At 43.1% G+C, this 21,543-nt stretch overlaps 1 protein-coding gene across 5 annotated transcripts; it reads left to right on the top strand.

The window, feature by feature from the left end:
- Nucleotides 1-2,418: 2,418 nt before the first annotated feature.
- Nucleotides 2,419-17,895, top strand: LOC119466051 (zinc finger protein). Of its 5 annotated transcripts, none has more exons than XM_049657131.1 (4): nucleotides 2,419-2,579; nucleotides 4,233-4,333; nucleotides 8,330-8,470; nucleotides 17,230-17,895. In XM_049657131.1, exons 3-4 carry the CDS (start codon nucleotides 8,449-8,451, stop codon nucleotides 17,772-17,774), a joined length of 567 nt encoding a protein of 188 aa, XP_049513088.1. In that variant the 5' UTR covers nucleotides 2,419-2,579; nucleotides 4,233-4,333; nucleotides 8,330-8,448; the 3' UTR covers nucleotides 17,775-17,895. The 5 variants fall into 5 exon arrangements, with proteins under 5 accessions (XP_049513088.1, XP_049513086.1, XP_049513087.1 ...); XM_049657129.1 differs by having other exon boundaries at nucleotides 2,419-2,799; XM_049657130.1 differs by having other exon boundaries at nucleotides 2,419-2,799; nucleotides 4,233-4,462.
- Nucleotides 17,896-21,543: the final 3,648 nt, after the last annotated feature.

Here is a 21,543-nt window from a genome sequence, read left to right as displayed (position 1 = left end):
TGAATGGCATTCGAGCAATGTAGTGACAGACCGTATTCCTGAAGTGACGTTTATTAAAGGTTTATTAAAGCAAAACAATAAATCAACTTAGACTGATAAAGTATTCTTCGAAAACTCTGCTGTCATTGATTACACTGCCTTAGGTCAATTATTACAAAAGAAAATGAAGCTCAAAGTTAATTTTTTTTTTAATTTCGCGCGGAACCCTCAATGTCGGCAAGCACTTCAGTGTGACGTCACGACTTCTAAAGGAATTTTTCATATTTGGGCCATGTTGGCTCACTAAAAGTTCGCGACACTTGCCATATTCAGTCTTGGGCTCCTGTAGAACACAATGTAGCCAATCTTTACCGCTAAGGAATTAACTGAGACCTAGAAGTCGCTGTCAAAATCCATGACGTCACAGTGAGCTGATGCGGGAACTTAATGTGGTGTCGCCACTCGCCTTCTTTTCTTTCTGGCTTACCCAGTGGCTTCTCGCAGTGAGAGTAGTGTTTTCGGTATTGTGGAAGGGTGATCTACTGATACAGAAGAAATCATTTTCCCCTTTAGTGTCCCTTTAAACACGTGTAGAGGTTTTGTTTGAGACTTGCATTGCTTCGGCTATATGCCACACACTCCGATATCGTCCCACTTTACTATGGCGCTCACTTGCCAAGATCACCCATGAGCATGGCAGCATGAGGACAACTGCATGACGCAGAGGCAATAGAATAACAAAGAAGGAATGATATCGATGGAATGACAAAGGCGCTGTAACGACGATGGCACGAGGACAATGATATGTTGATTCCTAAATTAAGACAACGGTGTAGCGACAAGATTGTGACGATGACGACGGCATGAGGACAATGAGATGACGACGGCTTGACCGCAATGGTATGATCACAACCGGATGAAGCGGGAATGATGATGGTAGGATGATAGCATCTGTCGACGACAATGCAATGACAACAGGGGCATAATCACGATTGAATGGCAGCAGCGTGATTACGATAGAATTACAAGCAAGGAAGGACATCGATGGATTGGCGAAGGTGGTATGACAACACCGGGATGACAACAATGGGATTAATTTACTGAAATGACGGCGATGAAAGGATGATAATGGTATGAGGGCTACGATGGCTCTCACAACAACGGCATGACGAGAGTCGCATGACGAAGTTACAATGACGAGAATTTATTCACCGCGACAGCATGATGATGACGGTATGACAAAGAATGTGGAAGATAAGTGGGATATAATGGAAAATTAGAACGGCTGTAGAGAGGGCAGGCGATAACCTGTTTGTGTTAACACAGTGTATAGAAATAGCAAAGGCTGAATCTAGACTGTTATGCAAGCAGCCTGTTATCTTATGCAAGCTCTTTTGGACATCTCATTTATTTACTCTCAGGCTTACTAACATTACAGAGAGGGGTAACATTTGTACAATTACTTGAAGTGAATGAAAATGGCAGTCTTCACATTGTCATCAACGATGGAGGCGATGGAGGTGGGAAAGTGGTTCCAGCCCGTGCTTGTGGTTGGTATAAAAAATGATTTTACATATTAGTATTTACAACAATTAGGCATGCAAAAAATGAACCAGTGGGTGTTGTATGAAGAAGTAATGCATGTGACAGTGTGAATAGAAAACGTTTGTGGAATGTTCCGAGAGACAAGGGGCGTTAATGTAGTACCACTGAAGATAATATATAGAGAGAATAAAAGACGTATGTTTTGATCATGCACAATGCATAAGAGAGAATAAAGTTCAAATTGAAGGCAAGGCCAAAAGTACGGAGGGAACAGGAGATATTATAAAAAATAAAGGACAGGAGCTTCCATGGCCACTGCTTCTTTCTAAGATCTATATAAGGGGAATGGAGAAGAAGTTGGCAGTAAACTACGGATTAACCTCGCACCTAAACAGAATTGAGCAGTGGTTAAGCAATGGCTATGAGGCTCAGTGTAGACAGCTGACATTTGTCTTATTAGCAGATAGCCTGAGTGAGTATTGAACAGCTTGCTAATATCAGGACTGGAGAGCGAGAAGCTGGGATTCCGGGCATGCTGTCGTGATTGATCGTGATCGAAAATGACCCGAATGTGGTATGTGTATATATATACACGGCCACTTTCGATCGCAATCGAACGCGATACAGTTCGAAATGCTCGACCGCGATTTGTCCCTCCTGCACATTTGCTTGCGCAAAAGTGATCCCGATGCGATTGAAAATGCGCTGTGTGATGCCCGTAGTAGGCGCACTTTCATAAAACACACGCAATAATAGTATTTATTCGTTGTTATTACTTTTCTTTTATTTTGTTTTGTGTGCGTTTGCGTCTGATTTGGCTACGCCGCGCTTGGCGACCTGTTCCAAGTGGGACAGCCCGATCAACATCAACATCTCAGTAGCTCTCAAATCAAATATGTCGCTGTCTGTAAACGAAGATGAGCCAGATAGAGATGCTTATGAAGCTAGTGCTTGCTTGCCCTGGCAGGCTGATTGATTTTATACGTTTACGTATGGACCACAAACGAATAAGAACTGAGACAAGCTTTGATCCATTGGCTACCTGCGCCGATAAGGTGCTGTGCTGCGTCCTTGTCGTTCTACATTTGTAGCGTGTGCTTGCTGCATCGGGAACACTTGCTCGAAGCTGGTGATGTGGTTACGTACTGTGCAAACCATAGCCTCCTGTGTGCCTATATACAGTGGCTGTAGCAGAAACCTCGAATAGTACCCGCATAGGGAGGAGATACTGTTCCGAAGTGCAAAAAAAAAAAAAAGTACAACGTCATATGTGAGGTAAGTAGGTAGCACTGCTTCATCACTGTAGTGTTTGCAGACTGTCAGTGCAGTCATTCGGTTGCACCATACTGCGCCCATAGTGCGTGAAGCTCAAGAATAAGCGTGGTTTCAGCGGAAGGCACATTCGCTAACTACACATGCAGACATTGCTACTGTGAGCTTCAGAGTGCAAGGATCGCTTTGCCCTCTCCTACGGCTTTTGAGAGTACCGCTTTTAAAGTGTTTCGCTTTCTTTGCATACTAACCGCGATTTATCGCGTCGAACCGGTTTCCAGGTCCTATCCCAAATACAATACGGAACCACCGGTACTGCTACCGCTCCCGTTACCACTCTGCGGTACCGCACATTGGCAACGGGAACGCTCTCGCATTCTTCCTTCGTGACTGCCAGCGTTTGGATACACTGTCGTTGAGACGCTGCGCCTCTGGTCGAAGACGCAGACGCTGTTAACCCTTCAGATAATTCGATTACGCTGGAAAGTCACGGCGAGTAGCCATGCTATGGGAGGAAAACTTGCTTAGTTAGTACGTGACAGCCTGTTGCGTCGGTTAATTCGACCTCTGTTGGCGCCGCCTCATGCACGCAATGGTTACTTAAAGCTTGTAATCACAAAAAAAATTCGGCATTCAGGGCTCCAGATTTCCTAGGCAACGACAGTAACGCTGACAACAGGGGCCGTATTCTGAAACGTTCGCCTAGGCGAAATTTCTTTTTTCGCTTTCAGGCGTGCGCCGATTGGCTGTTTTAGCAAAATTAGATGAGCTGATTGGGTGGTTGAGCCCGACGTCATTCAATTTGCTCAACCAGCCAATCAGCGCGCATGCTGATTTCGCCTAGGCGAACGTTTCAGAATACGGCCCCAGTGATGCGCGGTGCCTTGGTGACGTCTCCTTTTCAGGATGTTGTTAGCGCCGACGACAGTGGGCCTCTTCGATTATCCGTCTCTGACAGTCCCGGACTGTCCGAAAAACTGCATACGCAACGCTCATTGGCTGAAAGCACTGTCTCGGGCAGTCCGGGACTGTCAGGAACGGATAATCGAAGAGGCCCAGTGTTGAGCTCTGCGGGCCACTGACCTGCGACGACTTGTATAGTTTTGTAATACTAAAGTAGTCTGTCAATGACAACATACCTCAAGCAGTACAAAACATTTCACTCCGTTCATTTTGCCGCCGTTTGTAGAATTCGGCCTTTCGGACAATTCAACCAAAACTTGCGCTCCCACCAGTGTTGAATTAACGGAAGTCGGCTGTAGTAAATTGGTCATGGCACTCTGAGGGGTACCGCTGCTCCAACAATTTTTTTATTCTCAGTTTTATTGTTATGGTGTAGTGAAGTAATAAATGTGTGATGGGAGCTGTTGAGAACAATGTGCTAGACATGTGATCACCTGGCCTTACAGTGAAGATGTACTTGTTTTCTATTGCAGGTGGAGAGCGCTGACAAAGTTTATGTTTGGACTGTTTCCAGTAGTGGCTGGAATCACCCCACTAAAAATCAAAAGTGTTACTGCCTGGCAGCCATATTGCTGTGTGTTGTTTTATTTTTGCTGGTGTCACTATTTGTACTGGATGCGCCTACTGTATCGAAATTGTACAAACATTGCCACCAGAAAGAGACCTGTCTAACCATTGCAAGCAATGCTGCAGATTCTCAAATGTACGCAAGAATCAGTGATTACTCTGGCATGTATGATTACTTAGGTGTGTCTCAATAGTAATTTTTGAGACCTAATCGAATATGAATCTAATAGTATCAGAAGCAAATCAAATTGAATGGAATATCAAATACTTTTGGCTAATGAGTTCCGTGGAATCCCACAAGGTGGAGGGAGTATCATGAAAGGGAAAAATTGTCATTCACCCGAATGTGCTATAATAGTCATTCATCAAATAGTAATCAAATACTTTTCAAATAGTTTTTGAATATTGAACATCTGTTCTCGCAATTAATAGAAAATGACGTTCACATGCTCATATGTATTCATAACGTTAAAGTTTGTGTCATTACATTGCACATTATGAAGCGTTGTTCTTTAAAAACACAAATGGCACGTTAGGAACAAGTAAAAAGTTTGTTTCCAAACAAAGGGCTCTTCAGAGATTGTGAATCAACGCTGAATGCCCTGTAAGGTCTGCATCCTAGGGCGATGCAAGTTATCATGATTTATGTCAATACTACCTGTGGGGATAAAATGTATCGTACTTTTGCTACAATTTTATGTTTAATTATATATAGGTCATGTTTTGAATTATTCTAAAATTATTTGAAACTTAATTTTTTTTTACGAATAGTGACTATTCAATTCAAAGACCTCATTGAATAGGAGACTATTTGATTTGTTATTAAAAACTTTCAAATATTTGCGCACCCCTTACGATGAGTGATGTATAAACAGCAGACGAACTTGACCCGTTAGATCAGATTTGACAACCATACTAGCTGCTGTCATTGCGTTTCGAGTGCTGCTTGCTCTGCTAGGCACAGACTCGTTCAATGAAGAGCAAGATTCGTAACTCGCGCTTTTGGTAGTTGTTTGGTTCTTTGCTGTCAGTACAATGTGACATATGGGCAATTGGTCAAATGTCGCAACATAAATGTTGCAGCATTGTACGCAGGGCACATAATTTAGCATTTCTGTGCAACAGAAGTCAAGTCAAGAAAGTTTATTATGATTGTCAAGAGAGTACACATGTAGGTATTTATGTAGGTAGATCCCCATAACTCATGTAAGATTTGTGGCAGGTGATCTTACAGTAAACATAAGAAATAAATATGCAGTGAGCAAATTCATGGTAAGAAAAACAAAAAACGAGAATAACAATATTCATGGGTACATTTACTGAACATGTACTATATGCAGCACCTTGTCATCCTTGTAGCTGCATTAAAGAAATGTGTTTATTTACTTTTTTTTTTATCCAATGTTGTGATGGATTACCCAATTCTGCTTGCAGTAAATGTGTATTTTTGGAGTATGAATGTTCACCAAAACACGACCTAAGTGAGTATGTGATGAATGCAAATAGTGCAAACAAGTGATAATTACCGTGTAACCACGTGTCTTTTTTAATTCGAATGTGCTTGCTTTGACATTTTGGCAGTGTCCTAGCAGTCCCAGTTACTTGAACAGCAGTCTGTTTTTTTCTAATAAGCACACACATTAAACCCCGCTGTATAATGTAATCCCTAATTTCGCAGACCTAACTTTAGTGTGTCAAGCTACCCTGTAATAGTAAGAAATGAATATGTTGATGCGTTGTTTGATTCTATTTCATGTGGCCTACGGTCATACAATCTGCATATGCATTACCATCCTAGATGGTGGCTGTGTTATTGTGCATTTTTGTACCGAGGCTCTGTCTGTTTATGGTGACTTGCTCAAACTGTGTAACCCTTTGTCAGTGCGATTTCACTCGGTACAGCTACGGATTGCATGACACCAGCTTATGGTGCTCCGTTGCGAAGTATGTATCATTAGTGTTCTGTATGCTGTAAAATATGTCACTTACGGGCTGCTTTATATGTACAGCGATGCTGATTTTATTATTTGTGCCACCCGCTGGGGTGGCTCAGTCAGCTAAGGCGTTGCGCTGCTAAGCACGAGCTCGCGGGATCAAATCCCGGCTGCAGCGGCCGCATTTCGATGGTGGCGAAATGCAAAAACGCCCGTGTGCTTGCGTTGTAGTGCACATTAAAAAATCCCAGGCGGTCAAAATTGATCCGGAGCCCTCCACTACGGCGTGCCTCATAATCAGAACTGGTTTTGGCACGTAGAACTCCAGAAAGAAGAAGATTATTTGTGCCCTCAGTAATGCTAGAAAGTGGCACCCTGGACTGGTGAATCGAAGCTCTACCTAACCCGTCTCTTTTTAACAACTCATTGTAACGGCGCACCTAGCATAGATGTGCAATCTTTATTTTCTGCTTATAACATTCGCTGACTGAACAGTTCTGGTGAAATTTCCGATTGTGAATATTTTGCTTATGAGCCATGCATTTTCACATTTGCACCTTACATCGTATGCTGGGGTGAAAGCATGAATGACTTTAGCTTATCTGCAAGAGTTGTCCAGACTACAAACTATCTTTACTTCAGAGAATCTTATGACACTGCATTTTGGGAGTAGCCCCGCTGTAACATTAGCTTGCTTGATATCGCACTGATGAATAGATTTGTGAACTTTAATGAGAACAGAAAGATTTGCATATGGCAGTATTGAGTGCCCCTGTGATTTACTTAAACTTTGTTTCACACCTAGCAGGCAACACTACAAAGGCTAGATATTACTTCTCTCAGTGCTTGCTTTGCAACCAAAAACTTGTGTGCCACATGTTAAAGAAAGATGTAGGTGTGCATCATGTAATTCAATGTAATATTGTCTGATACATTCATTTCACAAAATGGGATGTCTTATGTGGAAGACATCTGAGATGCTTATGTCCACAAGTTGTAGTTTTAATATGATAAGTAGTTTTTCTTTAGAAGGTGTCATGGATAAAAAACACACCCACACTGCGAAATGTGCAAAGTGAGACTTCTACGACTACACTACTTCGGTAGCTTCTTAAGTGTTGCTTGCTAAGTATGATATGGTGTATCACAAAGCTTGTTATCATATTTCATGTTTTTATACTAGCAACTAGTCATACTGGGAGAATGTAATTGCTTGATAATGAGTGATGCAAATATGGTTGCGCTGTTATGCATGCACTGATGATAGGGTTGTTGTGTTATTGTAACCTGAGGGGGGGGGTATTCCGTAAGTGTCCACTAAGTGGTATGCCAGTTTCTGTGTGTGCTGCATGTATAGAGCCTGAGAGCTGGCAGTGACGATTGGCACCTTCCTTACCAGCTTTGAGCTCTATTCAATCAGTGTGTGCTGAAATGAACAGTGGACCCTTACAGAATGCACCTCCCCCCCTCCTCATTTCCTGTGAATGACTCATTACGTTAAGTACATTTTAGCTCTGTTGCATGTGGTAGACCATCAGTGCTACATGGATCTTGGGCTGCGAATAGCAGTCCTCATTGGAAAAAAAAAAAGGGATCATAATGTAGTGTTTTCCCTTCAGCTTATTCACCAGTCTCCTTGCGGTTCACTCTGGAGTTGAATAATTTAGCAGAAAGATTGTGGCTCTAAGCAACAGCACAAAGGAAAAAGCAAAAGGCACGCAGTATACAGTCAAGTCTCATCATAACCAAATGGGCTATAACAAACTTGCTGGTATAAGGAACTGGTCATAGTTCTCGAAGTTTTCACAGAAACCCACAGAATTATCTGATTTTAACTGTGCAAAAAATCCAGCAGAAATAGATGTAACAAACTCCTCTCGTTTGAGAACAAAGATTTGCTGCTTATATTATAGTGACTAGGCCAAACTCTGGTGGTTGCTTGTCCAAGACGGTAGTCGTGCGTCTGATGCTGCAAATCAAAGCTGGGATTATGTCTCTATGAGCACTAATTTTCTAAAGTGACTGCTACCCTCGCCTAGATTTGAGCAACATTTTTTGTTTTCTTTCAGAGTGGCCCTTGTGTCAGTTATCTGGCTAAGTACAGCCAGACTTGGGGCTAAGAATTAAAGAAGAGGTCTACTCCCACCTGTCATTAAAGGGAAATCCCAGCAGCAGGAGTGCAGACACAATGCCTGCTGCGGTTGCGCAAGGTAATGATGTCTCTCCTCATTCTCGCAAAGTCATGTTAGGAGAGATGGAATACGAAATTTGAGTGATGACATCTATCTCAAAAACTTCTTAGTGTAACGAAAAGACGGAGGAACGATAGGACTACGTGCTTATTCGCAATGGAAGAATATATATTGAAGTGATTGCAAATCTCGATTGTTGGCACATGTGTATGTTTGGCTTTAAGTCTGCAGGTTCTTTCATGATTAACCATGAGTATAGTTTCGGTTTTTCATCATCAACCACACCACTTTTGGCAGGGACAAGAAAAGAGAACATAGGACATGGGCTGGCTACGAATTGAGTTTATTACATGGAAGCAGTGGCTTATGCTTGTATTATAGTGTTCACCTTTTTCCACGATATCGAGGTGCGCTCCGTATCGTCCTTGGACGAGTCAAGCATGAAGGCGTGGGCGTGACCCGTCGCGTGGCGGCTTTGCCGTCTCGGCTACTTTGCAAGCGTCGGTCGGTCCACTAGTGCTGCGGGCTGACGGAAAGTACCGCAAGCCATGACCGAGTCGACGCAACGAATCGATCGAGAGGGTGTGTGCTTCTTGCCGCGTGGTGATACCCGGCCCTGTGGGGAAGGCGCTGTAGTGAGCTCGAACGCCATCATCTCGGACTGCAAAGTGCTACCCTTTGCGAAAACGAAGTGCGCTGGGGTGCCTAAAGGTGGCCTTGGCGTCGCAACAACGGCGTCCGGCCTGGCTGGGCACGCAGTTGAACGATTACCTCTGTATCCTTTTATAGACATGCTCAGTACAGCTAGATGATTGAGTGCTGTGTTCTCTCTTTCTACTTGGTGCATTTTGTCTTTTCAATTAATAATTTCTATATGTTCACACTAGAAAATACTTTTTGTTTCCGTATATTTGGCTTTCTGTATTGATTGCAGGAATGTCAACTATGCCCCCCCCCCCCCCCCCCCCATGTACAAATGCTCTCGGGCCCTTTGGGTACATGACTATATCAATATACATCACGTCAGTCTTGAAACCCGTGTCTGCACACATGCAGTCTGTAACAAGAGATCAGACAGTAAGAATCACAATTCTCAGTGTCTGAGCTCTTGTTACAGACTGCAGTCCTTATAAGTTTTGGTTTTTATCCCTTGCCTTGCTTCGCATATGCAATCACTTTCATACGTGTGTGTGTATGTGAAACTCTTTCAATAAATTCTTCAGTTGCAAGTGCGCGCCTTGTCCTGTCATTCCTCCGTCTTCCATCTATTCATTGCACTAAATAGTTCATGATGGATGTCATTCAACCAGCCCGCTTATCCATCTTGCTGAGTGATGACTTTTGTGGACTACTAAGTGCGCAACACATTTTTGAAAAGGCACACATTGGAAACAAAAGCCCTGTTGGGGGCACTTCGAAAGCGCATGTTCAACTACAATGAATTTGAATTTTTCTAAATCATCCTTTTGAGGGTATTGATCAGAAGTGTGCATGCCAGCCATTAAAATTTATTTGCAGGAAAAGTATGCCACACCCACACCCAAACTGCATCATAAAACATGAAGTTGTGTTTGCAGTAGGGGACAGGCGGGTTCGGCAGGAAAGGTGATTTATATGCACAACCTGCAGTGCCTTTGTTCATAAATGCTTAGACATGAGCCTGGGAGCCAATGTTGCTGCTACGGATAGTGTCGTGAAACTCAGTTTGTGGGGTGGGATGCTTGGGTGTGCTACGTGAGGGCACCTTTCGAGGTGTCATCTCAGTGTGCAGCTGCAACTCAGATAATGGGGCGACGTAGATGTGAGCGTAAAATACAGAACAAATGTTGTTTGTTCAGTGGGGAACATGCAGTGCGTTAGGCTTTTACAAATCAAGCCATGTCATGGCCGCTGTGGTGAGGAGGTCCTGCAGGCTCAAGGTCGTCTGCTTCCCCAGTTCCACGCCTTTGAGGTGTGTTGCCTTTATGATTGAAGCAATAAATAGGAATAAGCAATAGAATAGGAATACTTTCAATGGGAATCCAAAGTGCAGCATTCGTAGCTCAGCTGATAGGCGTGCTGCTGACATATGCCAGTGCCTCCTCTATTTTTTCAATGCCGGTGCAATCGCTCGCTCCGCAATGGGAGCTGTTGGTGCGCCTTAGTTCAGTGAGTTGCTGCGATGTGATGCTACCCAGACGGTACGACTGCTTGCGTCACGCGTGCGTCTGAGCCACTGAGCGCGCACCACTGCTGTTCCGGAGGGGATGCGGTAGACGCTTCACGCGTCTGTAAGGGTTACTTACTCCGACTTCCGTCGTGAGGCGCCACCTAGAAGGCACTCTCCCCCACGACCGTAAAGCAGGCGCGAATGCTAGCCGACGGTTGAAGAGTAGGAAAGGGCGATCGGAGAGGGTGGTGAACCGTTGGATCGGCCGCATCTGGCTGGCATTGAAAAAATAGAGGAGGTGCTGCATATGCAAATGAACATGAAGCTACGTTTCTTTACAGCCGCGAAATGTGTGCGATTGCCATATATATAAGTGCATAAGGAAATATCGTAGTCAGTGCCACTCGTTATGAGAAGAAGCTGGTATGTGCAGCAAACTGGTGAGACCAACATTAACACAGTAATGGCGATCGGAAATATAGGTTGCCAACAGTATCTGGCAGCTTGCAAGTAAAGAAGAAAAACAACATTGAAGCCAGGAGGCACAAAATTGTAGTTTGGGCATCACCGGCGGTAGTGCCCTGCTCTATCGGAACGGATTACTTTAAGGAAGAACCCGAGAGGCAAACATTGTGCTTGTAGTATCTCATCGTTCTAGGTCTCTGATAAATGAATTTGTTAATATATGCCTTGGAAGGTACCCCGCTCATTTTAGGACAGGTTTGAAGCTACAAAGAAAGGTGTTTTAGGGCCACTTCGAACTTTCTTATTCTTATAGTTGAATGGTGAATTTAAAGCACCAGGCCATCGTCTTGAATGCTGGTGCCTGCCTAAATAGAAAAGAAAGAGGCGAAACAGTGTGGTAGCATTGTGGTCTAAAGAAACAGTAATCAGCATGGATCTCAATTTCATTTCTACAATCTTTTCTTTCAGCATCACCGCTGCCTCAGCTGCCAGTCTAATTTTCCCTCCACTTAGACATTCAAAGTAAGTGTGAAGATTCCAGTGACTGTACCGCAGAGGCCAAGGGCGATGCCACGTCTGTGGATGCTGCACCAAGTGCACTACCAGACAAAGGTGCTGTAGCAAGTGAAGCCAGCCAACAGCCAAGTGGTGTTAACAGCACAATACATTCTTGCCCACATTGCCCCTATGTTGCGTGGAGTTCACACTTGACAACAGACTTGCGGATCCATACTGGATAGAAGCCATTCAATGCGACGTCTGTTCAAGCTGCTTTACCATGAAGCCAAACCTGTTGAGGCCCATGGAGTCTCAAGTGAACGAGAAGCCGCTTGAGTGCCCCACCTGCAACTGACCAGTCGATGGCAAACGGGACCGTCACAGTCACTCCTCCATGTACCTGGATATTCAACCTCACCTGTGTCTCATATGCTTCGGTCCTTGAGACCGAAGAGCAGTCTAGAGGCTCGCGTGCTTGATGTGCTCCAACTTAAAGGGGTACTGATACTATATTTCCGAGTCTTCTTTCCTTGCTATGAAGGTACGGAACCTCTAATCACAAGAAAAGATACTGTCAGGCCTCACGACGCCCTAAATAATGTAATGTAATAGCTTGTCTGCAGCCAGTATTGGTTTCATTTCTGCTGTGTTGTGACGTCATGATGCAGTATGTGGTCATGTGATACAAGACATTTTAATGTTTTGACACTCGCTTTGGCTCGCTCAGTCATCCGCCATGCTGCTACACCGCCTTCCAGATCGGCATAGGTCGTAAAATACATGTTTGAAATGGTTCTTTTCCGGAGTACAAAAAAAGTTGGTCATCCCATTATCACTGTCACTTTCATACTATCATCGCCTCTGCTGTCATGAACTTGCTGTTGTCATCACACACATGCTGGTGTCACATGCACAATTGCTGGCTTTGCACGAACACTTTGGTCCACAAGGCAACGCTCTGCAGAACCACAAACCATATTGGTTAGCCAGGCGCCTTCAAAATGCTTCAGGTAAGATCTTTTCACACATTGCATGGGACCTGCATAATTGTTTTTTGTGAATTATTTCTGTAAGCATAATTTTTAACCAACTGCAATAATAATAATTATCTTTCCAATTCCAATGCAGTGCAATGGCCTCTCAGCAATTTCTGGTTACCTCTATTCTGCGACACCTGGCTCCATACTAAGTCAACAATTTCCTCCTCTCGACGGTCAATGTAATTTTCTGCCATTAAATCACGCAGTTCGTATGTACACTGTTTATGTAGCTTTTCTGTATGATTAATTGCCAGTTGATATACAGTGTGCGGCCCTTTTGTTGTGTTGTGTATGTGCAATGGGTGTGTTCAGATAATGACAGACTTAGGGGAGTCCTGAATATGTTTTGTTACCAGCAAAAATTTTGTACGAGTTGTGCAAATGTCTCTGCAGAAAGGAATCAACCTTTATGTTGCGAGACGCAGCGCCAATTTTGAAAAAGAAAATTGTGAGCACTTTTGCAACTTGCAGATTTTACAAGTTTCAAGACCTATCACTCCAACACTAAAACAATGTACATCACCGAACATTTTTTTGGGTAATTTTGAACTGTTAGAACTATTTGCCCTAGGAAACTTAGGCTTATGCCACTCACAGTATTTTTTTTTTTTTTGAAACTTTGCCAAAGTTTACTTTTTGAGCAAGCACTTCTCACTGACCCTGAAATCGGTGGCTTTGTGGGGCCATTTTAGCTAAGGCAATAAGCCATAAAAATTTCTGACAAATCTCCAAATAGTTTCTTGCAAATTACTGAAGAAATGTGCAGCTACATTACACATTTATTTCGTAATAAAACCCCATAAATGCCAAAATTGCAAAAGTAGCAGAAATTGGCCAATTTTAAGGGCATTTACAACAACAATATTCCCTGGCTTTCATTAAAATTTTACAGAATGCCCTCGCAGAACTAATAAGTCTAGTACTGCAAAAACATGTTGCAATATTTTTTTTAACGGAAAAATTGAGCCTACATTTAGAACCCTACATGTTCATTGCTGATTTGTGTAGCTCTAATAATAAAATCGAAATTACATTCATATTGCGTTCCAAGCTCACTGTTTTTGTTGTAGCAAAGAAAAGTGACTCAGATTCTGTCTTTTTTGCCTCCTGTGAGCCACGAAATGGGTTGAGCTTGTGTTTTCAGGGCTCCTGTATCCGTACTTTTCCTTACGGTATGTTAAGGTAGCAAGCACATAAGAGCGCGCACAGTGAGCTGTTTAAGGCTAGTATGGGGAAACTACTGGCACTACTCTCTAATTGCACTTTCTATCTGAAAAAAAGTCTAATGTTGTAGCTCTGTTCACGACTTGTCTGGCCCACCTCTGTGTCGCAAAAGAAGGTCAACATGACACATAATTAGTGCATCATTGGTTTTTGCCATTCGGCCATAATCATTGTAATATGTACTTACGCCAATTGTAGCTCCTCAGTTCAGACCTCTCGAGGTCCCTCTGGTACGTTCCCGATTTGTGAACTAGCATTTCAGACCAAAACCGCCATGACCAGCAGTAATATAAGGTTTCATTGACAGTTTTGTGGCTTGATATGATGAGTGCTGCTGTGTGAACTGCTTTTGCTTGTGTGTTTAGTACAGAAGTTTGAATAGCAAAAGATTGACAGTAAAAGGTTTGGCAATACCGGAACAATTGTACTGCTGTTGGCATCTCATGACGCTGAGTTCAATGAAAGCAGACAAACCTAGTAGTGCTATGACCAGCTGTTATTTTGTTAGCTGCTGGCATAAAGGCTTTGGTAGCAACAACTTGTCTGCATCGACATATTGCTTTTTTTTTTCTTCTGTGGCAACACTCATGCAGCACCGACATTTCTAATGGGTTGTTCTTGAATACAGTGGCAAGATTTGCCATGAGCACCGTTGCTCCAGGTTATGCCTGTGGTATTTTGTGTACAGTGATTCATACATTGATAGGCTACAACTATTGTTTCTTGTGACTTGAAAATATATGATTTATTTGTATTAGGCTCTCTTGTTACTTGTGCAAGACTTTCTTGCTGATAAAGTGTTCAGCATTCGAGTGTTTGAGGAGGGCTAGGCCTGACCATGTGCCATGTTTGAAGGTGCTTATTGAAGTTTTCTCATGGTTTGCCTAAACATTACTGTAAACATAAATGCCTGCAGCACGGACCTGCTGTTTATTTGCTTTTTACTAAGCACTGTTGGCTATCTCGCTTTATAAATGTAGTCTGGCTCATTTAGTTATTGCGACATTTGTAGGAATCTTTTGGTTACTATGCTCATGTAATGAACCAGAAGAAAGGGAACAGAGAGGCCCAGTTTTCATGTCACAACCACATAAGGCCAACAGACAATGACTACAAAGAAAGTGTAGGGGGAATTACTTGTTTTATTTAATTGAAATGTGGAAATTATAAATAAATGAAAGTGGGTGAAAAAACAACTAGCCACAGGTGGGATACAAACCCACGCGCTGGCTAACACTCCCAGGGTTAACTCTAGTACACATACGTATATACCCAAGCAAGTGGACAGGAAAACGACGAAACAGCAGCTCAATTGGTAAGAGCATCGCATGTGTAATGCTAAGACCTGAGTTTGTATCTCCTGTGCGGCCGGTTGTGTTTTTGTCCACTTTTATTTTAATTTATAATTTCCACATTTCAATTATTTAAAGAAGTAATACCCTATGCTTTCCTTGTTGTCATTGTCTGCTGGCTTTATGTGGGTATATTCAAGTAGAACCTTCTACAGGCACAATACAAGAGTTTTGGTTACTCGTGCATGGTTTTTGAGTTTCTTCAAACCCTGTTTTCATGCTTTCCGATTAACCCCTTGAAGGCCTACTTTTTTCTAAAATAGAAACTGCCATAATTGCTCATCATTTCATGTGATATGCTTTAATAACATGGTTAGATTACAGAAATATGCCTGCAAATAGTATGGAAAATCTCATTTTGTCAAAGCGATGATAGATTGTCTATTGTCCGAAGCGGGCTTGTCATAACCCAAATGTGATGATCACTCAGGACGAGGTGAGGTCGTCGAGAACCTTTAAGGGGTAAATGGTTTGTTCGGCTAGCAGCATTATTTTAGTTGCTCTACAAGGCTTCACGAATCACTTCGACACATTGTGCACTGTCTGGGTTGCTCACTTCTGCTTGTGGGTCTAATCACTCTCACAGTGATTGATCATATGCCACCACTGTTGTTGTGTGTGCTTTCTAAGTCAACTGCTCTTGTTACTCTAACATTTGAATGTTATGAGGCTGGATTTACTGATGGTTTGAGGCATTGTGGCTAGCATTATGTGTTTTCACATTTTGGTGTGCCTCATTGGCGTGATATGTGCCTAGAGTATTTGTGCTTTCCTGGAAGAGCCATCAATTGAAAGTAATTTTATTCAAAAGAGTGCTTTGCTACCACAAGAATTATTAAGGTGTACCTTTAAACGGAATGCTGATACACGTTGCCAGCATATTTCTTACACACTTTATAGCAAACTTATGTCACAGTTGATTCTTATTAGTTTTGTGTAATCTGTTTCAGTTGGAATTATGTTTTCGGGCTGAGACCGAAGTGGACCAATAGAACAGGCTTTTTTCATAGAAAATATGTTGACATTAGCTGCACACTTCTTTTCATTGCATCTGCTTCTGCTGGCTTGGCTAATCAGTGTGCACTTCAACTGATATACCTGTAATTTATCACTTGAGGATAAAGCCCCAGAACTAATCTTTATAGCTTTATTGCCTATGTAACTTGCATCTTTACTCACTGCACAGCCATTTACAGTTGAACCTCATTATATGTGATATTTGTTGCAAGCGTACATTTGTTACCTACTGATATTGACGAGAAAAATGTCAGATTGACTTTGTTATATTCTATAATTTGTTTTATCTGTGTTTGTTATGTCTATGTTTCTGTACCGCCCCAATCATCAAATTGCTTTTTGAGGACAGTGTCTTCCTTGGCAAGTTGCCCCACTTTTCCGTATTGGGTATCTGGGTTAGCCACAAAATGCTTTTCGTGGGCCATCGTCGGCCAACCCTGGAGATAGCTAAAAATGTAATGTGGACCGATCTCAAAGGTAGTGCAATATTCTAAAAGGGTGGGCTGTTTCCATGAGTATGTGCAGTCTAAAAATGAGGGCCGATCTCAGTGATAGTGCGGTAAAAAAAATTGAAGCAGTCCGACACTTCTACTCCCCTCACACAAGGAGGTGATGCAAAGAGTGCCATACCCACCATGGTTGCTTGGTAGCTATGACTTTGCACTGCTAAGCACGAGGTCCCTGGATCGAATCCTGGCCACAGTGCCTGCAATTCGATAAGGGTGAAATGCAGAAACTCCTGTGTCCCGTGCATTGGGGCCAGGTTAAAGAACCCCAGGTGGTCAAAATTAATCTGCAGTCTTCCACTATGGCGTGCCTCATAATCAGATTGTGGTTTTGGCATGTAAAACCCCAGAATTTAATTTTAAAAAGAAGAATGCCATGCACATTGACTCCGCCTCATTCTCATTCCCAACCTGCTCAGGAAGACATTGTCTTTCATCGACTTCCACTGAAGGTTGAGTTGCCTTCCAACTGTTTGTGCAAGATTCTTGGCTTCACCTACTGAGCAAAACTTGCCCGTGTTTGCAGGACTGCCCGTCATTGTCTCCAGCCGATCATTATCCCTGGAAATCGTCGATGATGTGCTCGGTAGCCCTTTCTCAGCTCCAGCATCAAGCTTGCCAAATGAAACAGAGCCAGCAAACATGGCTGAAGTAGTATCTGGGGAAACTCCGATCGAGACCGTCGATGTCCTTTCAGGGGAGGTTGCCGGCGCTGAATTGGTGGGCCGGAGGACTGCCAGCTGCCAGTACTGTCCTTACGTGGCCAAGTACAGGAGCAAGCTGGCATTCCACCAGCGGACACACTCGAATGAGCGGCCTTTTCTGTGCGAGGTGTGTGGGCGGGGGTTCAAGCGCAAGGAGCACGTCGAGTACCACCGGCGCATCCACACGGGCGAGAAGCGGTACAAGTGCAGCGTCTGCTCGTACGCCTGCGTACAGAAACAGTCCCTGAAATCCCACATGCGTCTCCACACGGGCGAGAAGCCGTTTCAGTGCGCCCACTGCTCAAAGGCCTTCACCTACAGAAAGCAGCTCCATCGCCATACAATACAGCACAAAGACCTCGCATAATCTCGAGGCTTGTGACGCTCCTGCCCAACTGAACTTTCTCAAAGCACCGCATGTGTAATGTGGGACTTGTGAGTTCGGCTCCCACCTGACAGAAAATCCTTTTCAATAAAAAATAAGTCAATTTCCCTTATGCCTCCCGTGGCTTCAATCAATCACTGAATTAAAGCCTTATTCTACAATGTTGAAAAGAAGCCTACAAAAATATTTGGACCAATAGCTTTTCCAGCTAGTATCTGGTCCAATGCAAGAAGGTCACTGTAGGTCAGCCACAGGGCTATTAAAATGTATAGTATGTTTCTAAGAAAGAACATATATGCATTTAACAATAGACAGTACATTTAAAAGCAATCTTTCTTCACTGTCTGTCTGCTTCATATCCCCTTCTGATGGCAATTTGATTCAGTCCATTAAAAATTTAGTTTTGACACGTTTTCCGCATCTTCAGAACCGGGGAAATGCGTACTGCTACAGAATGGATTAAGGATTTTCAACTCTTCAGCGAGAGTTGTCAAGTTTAAACGATGCAGACGCTATGCGGGAACCCCCTCCAGGATCACATATGAGAACCTAAACTATTTCATGTCTAGCATACTTTCAAAGCACCCATTCAGACTTCAAATGTATGCTGGATGTAAAACACTCAACAACAGTCAAAGAAATTAACCTGTTACATGATGCCTTACTGATATACCGAGGCCAAAGACACAGGCATCTACCTTCCACCTCGTTTTACTGGAATTAATTCATTTATATGTACTAATGGCATGCCACTTTCTGTAACCGCTAAAATCCTTATTTTTGCTGATGCTTGGGTTCCTTACCACCCTTTCAATAACTTTACTGATGTTTCTTCCTTCTGGATGATTTCATTGATATTTAAGACTGGTGTGCTACTTGGCTTATGTCCCTGAACACTAATAAGACTACATATTTCATTCCATTATTGACGTAACTATACCCCTCTGCCTACAAAAATAATAGCTGTTCTATATATGTAATACCCAAATGACGGAAAACCCCCCCCCCCAAAAAACCTTGCACATATATGCAACTTTGCAGAACTGGCCCAATCAGAAGTGCAATGCATCTTAAAATATTTTCACCAGTGCTTTTGATACACATCATGGCATTGCACAGTGCTAAATTGCTCATATCTTCTCATTTTCTGCGAGATGAACAATCTGACAAATTGCAGAGTTGAAGCCAAGCTTTTAAGGCAGAGAGGTGGGCTAGCTATTTGCTACAGCTTGCATTTTGGCTGCGCACAGTTCAGAAAAACACGTGCAGAAAGGGAGACACATACAAAATAGAGAAAATTACTTTTGAATAACTCGTGTTTCGAGTCATCGCTTTCGGAGTCCAGCTACTTTCCCAGTCGCATTGCCACTCGTCCAGACCCGTTGATGTGTCTTCTGTGGGCCACCAGCAGTAGAGCTGTATAGCAAGGAGTTCTTGCAGTGGCGCAGTCCCACTCTCCAGGGTGTAGAAAAAAAAGGGTGGGATGCTTATCCTCCAAGACATTTCTGGCGAGTATTGAGTGCGTTGAGGTAATTGACTTAGAAACGTAGTTGTACTCCAGCTTGCTGCAACATGCTAGGTCGTATGTTGCCTGTGCGGTGTACAGAATTCCCCTTGCGGGAGTGTGTAGTATACAGGGATGTGCATATTTCGCGCTTACCGCTGCAGTGTTCTTGCTAAAGTTTGTGTTTGGAGTCTACATCCTGAGTGTAAGACTAGGCACAGTTAGGCCTGGTTCTTAAGAAAAAAAGATGCGAAGTTGCCTTCGTTGATGAGTACGCAAGCTGTTGCCATGGCGGCACAAGAGTTTACGCTCGCACCATCGCTGCAGCAACTTGCATGCTCATAAACGAAGTCATCTTTGCATTTTAAAAGCAAAGCTTTTCTTTGCAAACCTACCGGGTTTCATGACCGTGGCTGCGGCCCAGCTGTTCTCTTGCTGAATAGGCCAACCAATCACAGTGGAGCAGGCGCGCCGCTGGGTTCCTTGCACCACCACCAGATGGCGCTCGCCTCCGTGCATTCACGGCAGCGGTGGCGCTGGCCGTGTAATGGTGGTTGCTAGTCAGCAACTCCGCTTAAGAAAGACTCGGTATAATTTGTGTGTGCCCGCACTTATATGTGTGTGTGTATGCATGATTGTACCCTTTATGCACTCGCACAAAGCTTCGCTGTACTAGTATGTAGATTCCAATTCGTTGGATCTGCTGCATTTTTTTTGTTAAAAACCAGGTAATTAACTGTGCCAAGTGTTACACTGACAGACTCCAAAATGTGATCTTTCTGCAAAATTTGAGGAGGAGCAGTGCAGAGGTAAGCCCTAAATTTTTTATCGAACATTTTCAGCAAGATATTAAGCAATGTGCCCCTGTATTGCCCAAACAGGCCAGTGCATGTATGACGGAACAAGGGAAGCACTTCTATCAACATGGGTGATCACTTGTCATATTTCTTTGGTGTGTCGTGACCCACTGGCGAGTCACCAGATAGTTTTGCTCCTTTAAAACTTTCTCAAGGTGCAAAGAGATGGCACCACGATGCATCAAGTAAAAAGCAACAAAAATTTTTCCACTCTGTTGATTTCTAGCACAGCTGTCAGTTAATTGTGCACTGCAGGAAAGCACTGCACACCCGAACTGGGGAATGGCTGCCACGACCATCAGTGGCCATGTTACAGTGAACATGTTAAGTTAAGGGGAGAAGTGGGTTTTAGAAAAAAAATTTTTACTTTTCAAGATATGGTGCTGAAAAGTTGTACCTATGCGTGCTTATGTTGAATGTCTAGTCCATTTTTGGTTATCTCCCCTGGTTCTAATTTTATATGAGCTTCCTTGAAATAATTTTTTGCTAGGTTTGCAAAATATCTTATGCTTAGATTTCTCAAAATAGGGTAGGGTATCTATGGCTTCTGTATGATTCAAGGAGTGCCGTAAGACCAGCCTTATTGCTCTGCCTTAACTAGAACGCGAGTTGCGAGACTTCAAAGTTAAGCACCAGAAAAACACTCCTTCGAGTTTCAACTTCAAAGCCACACAACTCATGTTCTAGGCGAGATAGAGCAATAAGGTTAGTCTTACGGCATTCCTTGAATCATACAAAAGTCATTGATACCCCATTTTGAGAAATATAAGCATCAGATATTTTGCAAATCTGTGCAGAAAATATTTAAAGGACACTAGCATAAAATTGGAACGAAAGGAGATAAACAAAAATGGACCTCATATTTGAAATAAGCACAAAGAATTACATTTACATATGAGTTTCCAGTGCTACACCTCAAAGAATAAAGATTTTAAAAAATCTTTGGTCAAAGGCCCACATGTCCCCTTAAAGCTAAATTTACCCGCCGTGGTTGCTCAGTGGCTATGGTGTTGGGCTGCTGAGCACGAGGTCGCGGGATCGAATCCCGGCCACGGCAGGCCGCATTTCGATGGGGGCGAAATGCGAAAACACCCGTTTACTTAGATTTAGGTGCACGTTAAAGAACCCCAGGTGGTCTAAATTTCCGGAGTCCCCCACTACGGCGTGCCTCATAATCAGAACTGGTTTTGGCACGTAAAACCCCATAATTTAAAGCTAAATTTAGTCTAGGAATGTTGGACTTGGTGTCATTGACCCTCGTGTGAGTGATGACACAGAACAAGATTTGTTGACGGTGTCGAGCATTCAGGCTAGGTTTAACGATGCTGCTTATATATACAGTTGGACTTCGATACAATGAAGTTGCAATTGCAGCGAAAAACTCCGTTAA

This window comes from Dermacentor silvarum, chromosome 10 (genome assembly GCF_013339745.2).
Source record: "Dermacentor silvarum isolate Dsil-2018 chromosome 10, BIME_Dsil_1.4, whole genome shotgun sequence".
Lineage (NCBI taxonomy): Eukaryota > Metazoa > Arthropoda > Arachnida > Ixodida > Ixodidae > Dermacentor > Dermacentor silvarum.
Note: the sequence above shows the minus strand (reverse complement) of the source record. Positions and strands in the feature narration are given on the sequence as shown.